General features: G+C 40.2%; 2 protein-coding genes and 2 pseudogenes across 2 annotated transcripts in view; all 4 read right to left on the bottom strand.

Moving 5' to 3' along the window:
- Window positions 1-42: 42 nt before the first annotated feature.
- Window positions 43-1,827, bottom strand: LOC148722291 (uncharacterized; annotated as a pseudogene).
- Window positions 1,828-2,222: 395 nt separating this feature from the next.
- On the bottom strand, window positions 2,223-3,640 carry LOC111330263 (uncharacterized; annotated as a pseudogene).
- Window positions 3,641-6,390: 2,750 nt separating this feature from the next.
- Window positions 6,391-9,546, bottom strand: LOC111330286 (uncharacterized). Its single transcript, XM_022935118.2, has 2 exons — window positions 9,236-9,546; window positions 6,391-8,030 (listed from the first exon to the last, which is right to left on the bottom strand). The coding sequence occupies exons 1-2, from the start codon at window positions 9,436-9,438 to the stop codon at window positions 7,151-7,153; spliced, it is 1,083 nt and encodes a 360-aa protein (XP_022790853.1). The 5' UTR covers window positions 9,439-9,546; the 3' UTR covers window positions 6,391-7,150.
- Window positions 9,547-10,128: 582 nt separating this feature from the next.
- LOC111330279 (tetratricopeptide repeat protein 17) overlaps window positions 10,129-13,380 on the bottom strand; it is a 16,341-nt gene continuing 13,089 nt past the window's right edge. Inside the window, exons 11-15 of the mRNA XM_022935110.2 lie at window positions 13,274-13,351; window positions 12,542-12,661; window positions 11,586-11,672; window positions 11,026-11,082; window positions 10,129-10,753 (exon numbers count right to left, since the gene is read on the bottom strand). Of these exons, the coding sequence (XP_022790845.2) occupies window positions 10,586-10,753; window positions 11,026-11,082; window positions 11,586-11,672; window positions 12,542-12,661; window positions 13,274-13,351 (510 nt within the window). The 3' untranslated portion in view covers window positions 10,129-10,585. The remainder of the gene's footprint in view (window positions 10,754-11,025; window positions 11,083-11,585; window positions 11,673-12,541; window positions 12,662-13,273; window positions 13,352-13,380) is intronic.

Here is a 13,380-nt window from a genome sequence, read left to right as displayed (position 1 = left end):
AGCCTTTGTCCCAAAGGCAATCTGTTGTTTTGCCGTTGTTTTCATTATTTTATGAAGTAAGTCCTCTCAAAGGTTCAAGTGTGGTCGTAGTAGCACTTACCAACTACTTTTGAACTCTAACCCACCTCGATGACTGAGTTTGGATTCTCCCCCAGCCACAAAAGCTGCCAAGAAAAGCACAGTACAACATCCCGCATCTCGAACCATGTCAGGCAGAAGAACCAAAACTGATGGCACAACATTGCAATATTTGATAAAACGTTTCTTGCAAAACTTTGGATCGCAGGGCGTTATTTTTGTTAGGTTAAATGAGTGTTTGACCTTCTGCCACGAAGGTATCATATTGTGACACTTAAACGAAGTTATAAGAATTGTTGAAGCCTTCTTCCTCTTCGCTTTGTGAATTTTCTTTTGGATGATTCGACCAGAGAACTGCAGTGAGGCCTACAATGATGGTCACACCACACCCCCGACAGTTTCAGGGGTTTTCAGCATTTCACCTAACACCAAGTACGACAAGACGGAATAGAAAAAAATTTGAAGCGGCCCTGTGGCTGTCACAAGTGACGCAGATATATGCATAAAACAACCCAGAGACGATGAATACTGCGTACAGAATTTGGTAGATCTCCTCTCGAGGAAACTGACTGAACTTTTCTGACTTATTAATGTAGTAAAACGATGCGGGAGCAAAAAACATCGCATCGAAGAAATAACTCCATGCAGTTACTGCGACTGGTTTTGCTTTCCAGCAGGAGTCCTCTTTGACAAAGATAAACTTTTTCTGAGGGAGGATGTACAGCGCCAAGTCTATAGTATTTCATCAGGAAAATTATGTTCCCCACAAATTGGACGCTGTGCGCCGATGCTTGGTCAGATTTTTTCCCCATTGTAAGTTACTACAGTTCCAATCGCACCTAAAAGAATTCCCAGCCACGCAAAGTACGGAAGTCCGGAAACGGCTCAATGCGTGCCACGGTAGCTGGTGATGCTGTCCACACATGGATTGCAGGTTGGAAAATGGACGTTAAGTTTGTGTTAGTGTAGTAAATACCAAGAAGGTACAGAAGTTGATTGCCAAACATTCCTGTTAAATCAAAAACGTTGAAAAGGGGGAGATCCCTGAAAAAAGAAAAATTTACTAGGAGTCCACGTTACACGGAAACTGTTCCATACAACGTAAATAGGAAACTTGAGTTTGACCACGAACTCTGTTACTAGTCATTTAATTTTTGGAATGTTTTTTCTAAATGTTGGGAGAAAACGAGAAAAGCTCAAACATCACAAAGTGATTTACAAGCAAATTGTATTTGAATAACAAGATGCTCAAATATGAGTGGTTCTTGACAGCCCTATTTCACCTGTCCGATTACAAACGCTTGTAATCGGCCAGGCAAAAACCTGACAGCCAAGCAGCCAATAGCAATTAAGCACTTCAAGCCAGCTGCCAGTAAAAATTAACTACCTAAACAAAGTTAGCCAAACGAACTGCTGGATATTTTGAACAATACTTAGACTTAACTTAAGTTTCTGGCACTTTGTTATCAACACAATTGATTGGTAATCGGACTTCGCGTCGTACAGTTCAGGGATAAACTCTTGATATTATACATGAAAACATTTCTCTGTTCTGATTGACCGAAGGAAATGCAGTTTTCAGGAAATACGATAAAGAAATTAGGACATTTAGCGCATAATAGGGTAATTCAAAGCAAAACTAGAAAAAAAAAAAAGAGAGTATTAGCTCTCTTTCATTGGGTAATGAAAAAGAGCCCTCATGAATAGCCAATCAAACAAAACCTCCAATGGCGCAAAGTTTGAATTCATCATGGGTTGCGAGCGAAAACAATTGCTAAAGTTTTGAGCAGATTTTCATTCGCAACCAAAAAACCAAAGCAAACATGGTGATGATTATGAACCAGTGTGCTCCAGAATCATGATTGCATCACTTGACAAACACTTGAGGAACAAAACCGCAGAAAATTCGGTTCCACCAAGCAAGTGCTGGATAGGAAAGCAAAATAGCCTCGCTTAGCTGGCCGTGGAAAGCGTCCAAACGAAGCTCGACGAGTAGCCGCAAGAGGAGGCGGGAGAAATTCGCTGTCAGAGCAAGAAACTCGGTGGTAAAAACCCAGAATCTTAAATTCAAACAATGTAACGATTAAGAGACTGACAAGCCAATTCTTGAACTGTTTGGCGGTTTTTTTTAATAGCTTGGGGGGGGGGGCTATTAAAAAACAATGAAATACTTGATGTTTTGTCTCAAAGAGTGATGATTTTTGCCGGATTTCAATAAATTAATTTTCCTCGTTGATTTTCATGTGTATTGTCTTGCATAGGCTGTCTCGCGTTTTTTTTCATCGATGTTAGCGGATATAAATGATCATATGTTTTTGTCAAGCAATTTCTGTTAAAAAGCACTTGTACCTTAGTCTTTAAAATAATTTACTAAAGCTTTCTCATTCCAAATTGAAATCGGAATAAGGCGATTACCTTTACTAATCGTACAAATTTTTCTTTAAGTCACTTAGGAGGGTGAAGGATTTTAGGAGGGTTCACATGGTTTTCATGGGAACTGGGAGTGGAATCAGTCGTCGCCAGCCGAGCATAAAGGGAAGGGGGGCTATAGAAAATTTACTGCCAATGAGGGGTGGGGATCGTAAGAATATTAAAAAGCCTTAAATATATTTCATCGTGACGCTACCAAACTGGTGTCTTATGTCTGTTTTTCTCCTTTTCCCACGGTTTAGCATTTTGCCACAAAATCATCTGACCGACACAAATTTAAACAGTCGACAGAACTATGTGAGTCTTCCTTCTCTTGTTTTCTGCTTTTTTCTCGCATAAAATTTGACCCGATTGCCATGAAGAGTCCAACAACGATGGTCACACCCCCAATGTATTCTAGAGTCTTCAGCACTTCGCCTAATACCAAGTAGGACAAAATGGTGCAGAATAAAACTTGAAGAGGCCATGTGGCTTTCACAAGTGACGCAGATATCTGCATGTTACACTAGGAAATCAAAAGAAAACACAAGCCAGAGGTAATTACTATACCGTACAGAATTGGGTAGACCTCCTCTTTAGCATGTTGAGCAAAATCCGTGAACTTTTCTGGCTTGTTGATGTAGCAAAGCGATGCGATGGTAAAAAACATCGCGCCGAGCAGATAACTCCACGCAGTGACTGCCATAGGTTTTGTTTTCCAACAAGAGTCCTCTTTGTCAAAGGTAAACTTTTTCTGAAGGAGCACGTACACCGCCATGGATAAAGTACTTCCTAGGGGAAATATATGAGATGAACGCTACCAGAAGAGGTTGATCTATTTGGGTCCAATGCTTGGTCAAATGCTTTTCCCATTGATATGGCCACAGCCCCAGTTGCAGCTACTGAAGAGAATCCCCATGGACTTGGCTCAGCCGAGCAAAGTACGGAAGTCTGGAAACGGCTCAATGCGCACAATTATTGCAAGTAATGCTGTCCACACGGGGATTGCAGGTTGCGATATGGACGCTATGTTTGCGTTAGTGTAGTAAATACAGAGGAGGTACAGTAGCTGAGTACCAAACATTCCTGTTAAACCTAGAACGATGGAAAAGGGAAGCTCCCTGAAAAAGTCAAATTCACTCAGAGTTATCATTACCCAAAACAGACTTGAAAATACGAATGGGATTACTGAAGATTATGAGCAGTTTGAAAATGGGAAATAACAATCGAAACAGACACACAGCAGACATGAGACAGTAGCGTAACACTGACTTCATAATCAAATGGGTTTGGGCGTCTTTCTCTTAAGGTAATTTAATTCCAGAAATTAGCATGGAATGAGAAACTGTGCCATGAGCAAACTGGGAAAATACTGTAATTTAATTTTGTACTCTTTGTTAGGTGAGATAAATTATGCTCGAAAATTTAAGCATAATACTTTTAAGCATCACCCCTGAAACCATGCATGGCAATACAGGCATTCCGAAAACTATGCTCAAAGTTGTTTGTTATGCTCGAATTCAAAATAATAGCTTTTAAAAGCGCCCCTCAAACTCCCCGCTTCTCACTCCTACCACCATAAGGTAAAACTTACCGAGAATAAAAGGACTAACCGAGGATTAAAACACAACATTTTACTGGTTCAAATTCCTAAAGTACAAGCTAGAAAAGCAGGCTCACTGTTGACAATACGGAGGGTACAAAATTCATCTCCCGTAGAGCTGTAACAACGAAGGCCGAATTTTCGAGAAGTTCGAATTCAGTCATCATGCCAGCATTATGCTCTGTACTCTGATTAAAGCACTATTTCCAAAATTATGCCAAAATTCATTTGACCCTACAAACTGTGGCCTTCTTATTCTAGAGCGAAAATCAAAACAGGATCCCATTTATCTCAGCATTAAAAAACTGGTAAGCGATAGTTGGAACTTAGACCAATTCTCTCACTGGCTGATATGGCAAGTGATACAGTCGCTAGATATAAAACAACTTAAAACAACTGAACTTGTACTTACCTCAGAGAAGGAATATGAATCCTCTTCTCCAAGAAAAAAGCTGCCGGGAGAAGCACGACAAAAGAGCCCGCACAATGTATCAGGCTAAAGATAACAGGGTCTGCGTTGCTCTCTTTAACAAATTTTGAAATGATTATTCCACAACCTCCAAATCAAAGCTGAGCGACAACAAGAGTTTACACCACCATCCACATAGCCATTTTGATCGAGGTTTGAAGCTCAATAACAAATTGTGAACTTAACTTTTTAGCTTGAAAACTGTGGAATAGGGAATCACAGCTTCGTGTGACTAGAATAAAGATTAACACTGACATTGTTCACACAAAAATCTTTGCACAAAGTTAAGAAAAATTACCGATGTACCTGAGCTGAGCTTTCACTTCCGGTATCAACGATTGGACGGCAGAGGTGTCATGGCATACTTACAAGTAAAAACGTGACTGACCAGCAAAAGACAAGCAGAAGTATCTTGGCATAAACGATTGACGAGCAAAAGTTCCCGTTTATTTGGTTTGTTGTAACCTTATCGAGTTGCCCCTTAACAAATTTATCATGTGACCCCTCTAGTACCCACGCGCTCTTATCGGACTGAAAAGAGAAAATGATAGATATACGTGATGGCGCGGGAAAGCCTGGAAAAAAAGTCCAACGACCCTGCGAGATGCGAGCTAAAAGAAGAAAGAAAGTAAAAGAAAGAGCAATGATCATATGACGCTGTGCTTTTTGGGTGAGTTACGCCGTCGATAATATTTCGCGGCACTCGGTCCGTAAGCCATCATTTCGAAAACAGATCTTTTCCTATCCACTCCTCTAAGTCAAGTAAAACGCATTCAGAGGGAAACTATGTGTAAATGGAAAGAATAACTTATACTAAATAATTTTTCAAGATACCAAAAACTGAGCATCGCTCTGTACCTTTAAACAGTTGGAGTCAGCAGATACCGTCAACAAAATAAATAGCACTAAGAAACCGCGTATTATTCATCCCTTGGGGGTGGGGAGGAGATTCGAAGATTTTGGTTATGACACATTTTACCTGATTTCCCCCCCCCCCCCCCACATAAGGTTGTGTAACACTCTCATGATCCCCCTGTCATTTGCAGTTAATTGGCAATCAATTATCTTTATTTTCTCCTTTCAACTCTATTGGCGATGACTGATTCCCCTCCCCCCCCCCCTCTATTCTCCGCTGAAAACCATGTGATCCCAAAAATTCACCAACCCCCTCCCCTGGGGGATAAAAAATGGCTTGTCCCTAATTGTTTTCGTTAACTGTTAACCGTGACAAACTATTGACCTTGCGCGTGCTTGCTATACATTCGATACGAGAGGGCATATTTGGAGAGAGCAGAAGTGGCAATTGAGTTTTTTGAGACAACTCCCTCTTGAGATTATTTGTTTTGTCTGGTGCAGATGAAAACATAAACAGGAGATTAGGTTTAACAGTTACACGTATTAGAGACATTCAATTCTGTATGTTACTTCAGTTCTATCTGTCTCGTGTCCTGTAGATCCAGAGGCTAGGCTGCGGTTATAACCCCAGCTGTTCTTCAAAGAAACGATCTAGTAAGGAAAGTGGAAGGGCAAGAGATTCCTTCCTCCAACTGCATTTCTAAGGATTGTCTTTTTGGTCAAATTTGATGTAACTCTACTATCAGCGCAGAACCTCCCGCAAAGCGCGACTTGCACGGCTTCTCTTCTTCAGAATCTGTGATACAAATAAACAAAACATATGCAACGGAAAATAAACGATCGGAAATCCACCGAATCCCGTTTTGCGCATTTTACCCGGCCTAACATCAGTATGCATATTCTCCATACTGTTCCCCATACATTTCCTGAGGAGATGACAAGGAGAATTTATTTGCAATCAACAGCTTCTATGATGGGTGATAATTTCCTTTATTCTCGTGACTTAAAGGTGCGATTTGAGGTTCATATAATGAGGAGAAATTAGATGCTGAAAATGAAAATAGTCGTCGCAATTAGAGACCTTGCGTGATATGAAAACACCACAAATCTATCGATTTTTTCAATATTCATCTCGTACACGACATCAGTGATGATTTTGAAAAGTGATGAGATAATTTTCAAATAAAAGCTAACCGTGGATGCGTTGGGTCCTCGTTTTTTAACAAGTCGTAGGCCCAATAGGGTTAGTACGAACGGGACATAACGACCCATGCGAGGCATCGCCCTTTAGAGAGGCAGGAAGAACAGGAACACAGGACCAGGCCCAGGAACACAACGGATTGACCCGGCCAGGTCTCTCGAACCTAGTTCTCACGAACACAGGTCTCTCGAACCCAGATCTCTCGAACCGGAGTCCACTGCACTGACCATCAGGCCGCAACGGTTCCCACATATCTATCATCTACCTTCTTTTATCCACTCCTGCTAAGTTTTCTCCTCGGGTTTATGCCTATGTGCATCGAGGCCAAAACTCTGCAAGGGTAACCACTATAATTCATATTACTGAAAAATACGTTTATCGTAATTCATAACTTTTGAGGGTTCTTAAATCGTATTCAATACCCAGGAAGTTATTAGTACACGGCAATTAACGGCAAAACACTACAATCTTAGATAAAACGTATATTGTAAGATTTTAGATCAGATGACGTTATTTTGTCGGACTAAATCAGTGTCTAATTCACTCCTTTTTCCTCTCTTGGACCTTCCGCCACAAAGTCATCATACTGTGACACTTTCACGTAGCCATAAGAATTGTTCAAGTCTTCTTCCTCGTCTGCTCTTCTATTTTCTTCTGAAAAATTGGACCAAACAACTGCCATGAGGCCTATAAGAATGCATACACCCCCAACATATTCCAAAGTTTTCAGCACCTCGCCCAACACGAAGTACGACAAGATGGCGCAGAATAAAACCTGAAGAGGCCATGTGGCTGTCACAAGCGACGCAGATATCTGCATGTTACACCAGGATATTAGAAGATAACATAGACCCGAGGCAATGAATATTGCGTACAGAATTGGGTAAACTTCCTCTCTAGGAAAATACGTAAACTTTTCTGGCTTGTTGACGTAATAAAGCGAGGCGAGTGCCATAAACATTGTCCCGAAGAGATAACTCCACGCAGTGACTGTCACAGGTTTCGTTTTCCAACAAGAGTCGTCTTTGTCGAAGATAAACTTCTTCTGAAGAAGGATGTACACCGCCATGGACAGAGTATTCCCGAGGAGGAATACGTACCCCGCAAAATGGACACTGCCAGACGAAGATGATCCACTATGGTCCGATGCTTGGCCAGATTTTTTTTCTACCGTCATAACTACAGCTCCAACGGCCGCTAAAAGAATCCCCAGGGACTTGGCCCAGCCGCGCAAAGTACGGAAGTCTGGAAACGGCTCAATGCGGACCATGATAGCTAGTAATGCTGTCCACACGGGGATTGCAGGTTGGAAAATGGACGCTATGTTCGCGTTAGTGTAGTAAATACCAAGAAGGTACAGAAGTTGATTGCCAAACATTCCTGTTAAACCAAGAATGATGAAAAGGGGGAGCTCCCTGTAAAGAAAGAGATTCACTTGAGAGACGCCCTAACTCAGAACTTCATCGAAATATCCTGCAGGCGAACCCCGCAAGATTTGAAGTGAATGAACGAAGCAAGCATGCGAGAAATCCGTGAGGGACCTAATACTAAAAAAGTGGACTGTCATTTAAGACCATCGCCGGATTCAAAGTGTGAAATTGGGTTTGTACAGGCATTTTTTATACAAACATGAAATAGAGAATAGCTACAGAAGCAAACCGAAACTGGGAAAATATTGTCACTTTGTACCCTTTACGGGCTTCTTATTCAATAGCGAATAGTAAACCAAGATCCTTTCATCTCAGCACTGTAAGCTATCAAGTGACGCATCACTATCCCATCTCTCCTAGCAGCCTACGAGCAGGTCCTCATCATAAGAGCCTCGGCACGAACGGTTTTTTCACCCGCGGTAAAGTACGTTCGAGCAGCTGTTCGTTTGAGCCACAACAGTTCCAGCACTGATTAGTGCCAGACCCCGGCAAACTTTTCCTGGACTCGTTTCAAATCTTTTCGCGGGCGGAGAAAGCATCCATCTGCCAATCACTCAATTATCTCGTCTTTCGCGCGCAATCTTGCGTGAAATTTTTAACCCTTCAACTCACATGAGTGACCAAAACAGAATTTCTCCTTACAATATCTAAAGAATATCAAGCGGACAAGTTATGAGAATAAAGAAAACTATCAATTAGGTATTATACGATCCAATACCAAATTCTCCAAACGAACATCATGGGAATTGTATAGCAGACAGTAAGGAGAATTACTAATGAGATCTTGGGAGTAAAAGAGTTAAAACTCATCAGTGTGAGTTTAAAGCTTACTGGTACCAGTAACATAATTGCAAAGACATAGCAATAGGTGACGACATTATAATAGCTCATGATTTCGAAATTTACATCAAACAGAATAAAAAAGCCAAACAGAATAAAAAAGCTTAAAGATCAAGCCAGCTACTCAATCGAGACGAAATTGTTAGCTATATATTCGCTCTTAGACTGAATCCAATATTAAAGTGTGATGATCAGTGACCTGTAAGAGCTATTTAGATCCATTTAGAAGGGGGATCGGAGTAAAACTAAACTTGTAAACAATTTTTGAAGGTAATTTCACTCACCAAGACCGAGGTAAAATAATTCCAACAGTTAGCCTCTAAATTAAATATTCTTTAGCTCGTACGTACCTTAAAGAGGGAATTTGAATCCTCCTCTCGGAGACAAAAGCTGCCAAGAGAAGCACAGGAAAGCATCCCGCATCTCGAATTAGGCTAAAGATTAGAGGATCTGCTTTATTCTCTTTAGCAAATTTAGAAACGATCACTCCATAAGCCCCAAATCCCAGCTGAACGACAACAAGAGCCAACCACACCACCCAAATACTCGCCATATTGAATTGAGTAATCCTCTTCCGTCACGCACTCCTTCGAATATAATACGCATGCGCACAGGAAGACAAGCGTGACAGTCACACAACCTTCATAAATCAGTGAATTAACGTTCAAACGAATGATTACGATGATTATTTGATTTGTTCCCTTAAGCAACTCTTTGCATGCATATTTTTACGGTTGGATTTAGCTGATATCAGCAATAAAAATAGGTAATAAAAATAGCAGGCGAAAACATTTTTCCAAAAAAAGTTTCTCACTTTATTTAAAAATAGCACCTTTGTATTTACAACTACTATATCTAACCCTTCTGAAATATATATCGTCGCAATATATTAACAATAAACAAGGTGAGAAATTCATGACTTTCTATTTCTTTTTAAGACTTGTAGACAAAGGTTAGCAGATGACCAGCAGCCTTCAAACAAAATGACTCTCTAATATGTGTAAAAATACGTTACTGCTCCACTTGAATTCGATATACACATGGAATGATAAAGTTGAAGATGACAAAGCTGTAATCGTTGCTGGAAAAAAATTCAGAGTGACGAGGCCGTAGTGAAAAGGATTCTTCATATTTTCCAAACTATTTGAACACAGATTCTGTTTTAAAGTTACTAACACATTCCTTTTAAATGGCATTTATTTCTAAAACAAAATGCACACTGTAAAGAAGACGTAACACTGCCTTACAAAATTCAATGATAAATTTATTGGCAAACGCTTGAAGAAAAGTTAACGGTCAATTAACATTTTCCAAAAGTTTCATACCGTAGGCCTATCTTTCAAAAAGGAGAACGTTCTATGACTAGTTTTACAAGCTTGGTCTCATTAAAAATTTTGAGCTTATTCTTTTCTAGCCTCCTACGCAGACCTTCTTTGGGCTCGTCACGTAATCTTCCTCCCCTAGATTGCGTGACGAGCCCAAAGAACGTCTGCGAAGGAGGCTAATTCTTTTCGTAATTAGAAAATTTTCTTCCAAAAAGATAATTCATCAATTGCCAAATATGCTTTTTTTCCTATTAAAGAAATAAACTCTGTTACTTATCCATTCACCCAGCAATTTTAACTATTTTAGAAAATTAAAGTCTGTGTTTCAGACTACGAATGTTGAGGGGGAAAGTTCGAGCTCGCTGTCGAATGCGTTCAGTTGGGAGAAAGGAGTTTCCTGAGGTCAGCGGCTTCCTTTTCTAGAGCTTTTTGCTGTTTCCACAACACGCACTGAATGATCTTTAACCGCTCCACGGCCGGTGTAAAGCCTGGTTCGAGCTGTAAGGCGAGCAGGTAATGTTGAATAGCCTCAGGGATTTCACTCTGAAGTAGGAAAAAAAAAGATTAAAGTCGATTTTTAACGCGCGGAAAAAAATCTGTACATATTTGGCAGTGAAGTCCTTTACAGTGTAATGGATCCATCTTCATAATTTCAACAGGGATCAAAATTTATCAGATTAGAAAATTTTCCATTTCACGGTCAATGCTCAAAGACGACAATACCAAATAGCAAGATCTTCCCATCTCATCCCCAGTTCCTACTTCATTTCGTTAATAAAACGCACCAAAGCCATACAGATAACACGTTAAAATACCTGAGCACCGAAGACATTACCAAGAATGAAGTGTCCAAGGGCAAGACTAGGAGAAATCTGAAATAAAAAGAACAATTTTAGGAGGAGCCATTTTACTTCAGTCAAACCCACGGGGAATAGCGTGGTGACTGGTTAATACAGGTTTACCGCTAAATGCAGGTTCCACAGATTAGGGGTATTAAAAGAAACAATAAAAAACGTCATTTTAAATATGGATTACGATCTTGTATCCTTTAAAAATAAGTGAATATAATATTTACAAAAAAAGAATGGGGGATTTTGTAATTCTCGAATGTAACAGCGAATTTCCAGAACTGAGGCTCGATTTCCGCCGCTCTTCAAGCCCGGTTTTTTTCGTTCCTCTTCTGATAGGAAACTTTACGTTTGACGGGTTTGACGCTCTTGTGTGACAGTCATCGCGCGTCACGCCAAATGGGTCGCAGTTTTCACTCCTTTGCCTCGTTTTCAGAAATAGAAACGCTTAGGACCGAATGAGCCGGAGAAAAACAACCAATTCGAGTTGATTATAACTTGAACATGTCGCTGAGTATACTCCTTACCTCTAATGCCTTCTTTATGACTACAGCTGTGTCGTCTAGCTGGCCTTCTCTTAACAATATACTGGCAAGACCGACATAAGCTACATCCTGGAATGAAAACAAGACTGTGTTAAAGTAATGTTATTATTATTGTTATTATTTTTTAAAAGAAACTTCCCCTACAGTAAAAACCCGCATACAAGAACACCCATTTTCGGGGTTCAGGTTGATTGGGTTCTTATATATAGGGTATTTTAGGTGAAATCAGCCTGAAAGTGTTCTCAAGTGTTCTTAATTTGTTACTTCTAAAAAAATGTAAGGGATTTACTAACTATGACGAAATACATAACTTATAATTGTAATTAGAAGACTTTTAATTCCAAATACAGTTACTGTACATTTTCTATACACAGCAAGTGAAATTACTAGCATTTATACAGAGATCTTAGTGCAATACCACAGTAAAGCTACAGATACTGTTTGTTCTATTAAACTGAAAAGGGAACAGTTTTTACATATAAGAAAAATTTTCAATTTTCAGGCTGAATGTGTTCTTATATACATGCTCCTTTTTTTACCAACTTTCAGCCTGGGTGTTCTTAATCCACATGTTCTTGCATGCGGGTTTTTACTGTATTTCGACGTAACGAACCGCTCTACTCTGGCTTTGTGGTCATCTTTTTTCAGAGAACGAGTTCCATTTCAAGCTGAGTTGTTTGTGACGGAGTGCTTTGATAACAACCCCGCTTCTCCTCCCCAAGCAGCCATCTAATACTTTTAGGGATACGACGGTGGGTTCCAGAAATTCAAGGTAAACTTACGGTGATACACTGACACAAATAAACATCTCAAGACGATGCCTGAGCTCGAAACAAAGAGACCGCTTCGTGTTAAAATCATTAAATATCCCAACCTCGTTACCATGGCCTTTCCCCAAGTAAGCAAAAAGCCATGGGAACGAAGTTGAAAATACCTACTCTTGCATCAGAAGGAGAGAAGGAAAGCGCTTGACGTAAACACTTGATGGCTTCAGCAGTATCTCCCTGTACTCTCCAATAAAGAGCCGCTACATTCAGTAGCACCCAAGACGTAGAATTCTACAAGCAAAACAAACCACTGTTAACTTGACCGAGCTCACGTTTGCCATTTAATGCACTCACGGGTTTGAGTGCAGGTGGAGTCCAAAAATTGGGTCAGAATATGCTAAAGATCTGACCACCTGACCAGTTTAACTTCTTGGTCCGGAAGGGTCCATCCTAAGGATGTGCCGTTATGTCCAGCGTACTTGGTCCCCTCACTAGACGATCATAGGGCAACCTACCTCTAGACATGGAACGAGCGGTGAAACCTGATCGAGGAAAGGACGCTGGTAATTATTTGCTACACAAACACCTTATCCTTGTGGGACAAACTTAACTCACCTTACCAATGGCGTAAAACTTTTTAGTATCTAACAACATTCTGTAAATGCCCAAAACTCAAAACGCAACCAATTTAGCCCATCTCCGCGAAATTTGTCTCGGCTAACCAAATTTGTAGCAGTTTGCGTACTGCGCATGCGCAATGCGAATTTTCTGTCATGATACTTCTTAGATGATGAAATAAAATATCAAGAAACAGGAAACTTGATAAAAAAAAAAAAAAATAGAGAGGCACAGTGCTTTTCTAAAACTCCATAGATAACAAGTCTGTTTCGAGCTTCGGAGTACCTTCTTTAGGGCATTGTAAATTCGAGTTCCCATCTCATCAACACTGTCTTGGATCGTTCTTCCCACGCTTAACAGAGTCTAAAAAATAGTAAATATAACAGTCAAGT

Source organism: Stylophora pistillata, chromosome 10 (genome assembly GCF_964205215.1).
Source record: "Stylophora pistillata chromosome 10, jaStyPist1.2, whole genome shotgun sequence".
Lineage (NCBI taxonomy): Eukaryota > Metazoa > Cnidaria > Anthozoa > Scleractinia > Pocilloporidae > Stylophora > Stylophora pistillata.
Note: the sequence above shows the minus strand (reverse complement) of the source record. Positions and strands in the feature narration are given on the sequence as shown.

What these genes read in the sequence shown, in the direction of transcription:
- LOC111330286 (XM_022935118.2), bottom strand. Translation starts at nt 9,438, where the DNA reads ATGGCGAGTATTTGGGTGGTGTGGTTGGCTCTTGTTGTCGTTCAGCTG. An exon ending in ATTCAAATTCCCTCTTTAAG is followed by an intron (nt 8,031 to 9,235) that starts GTACGTACGAGC and finishes CTTTCTTTACAG; the next exon opens with GGAGCTCCCCCTTTTCATCA.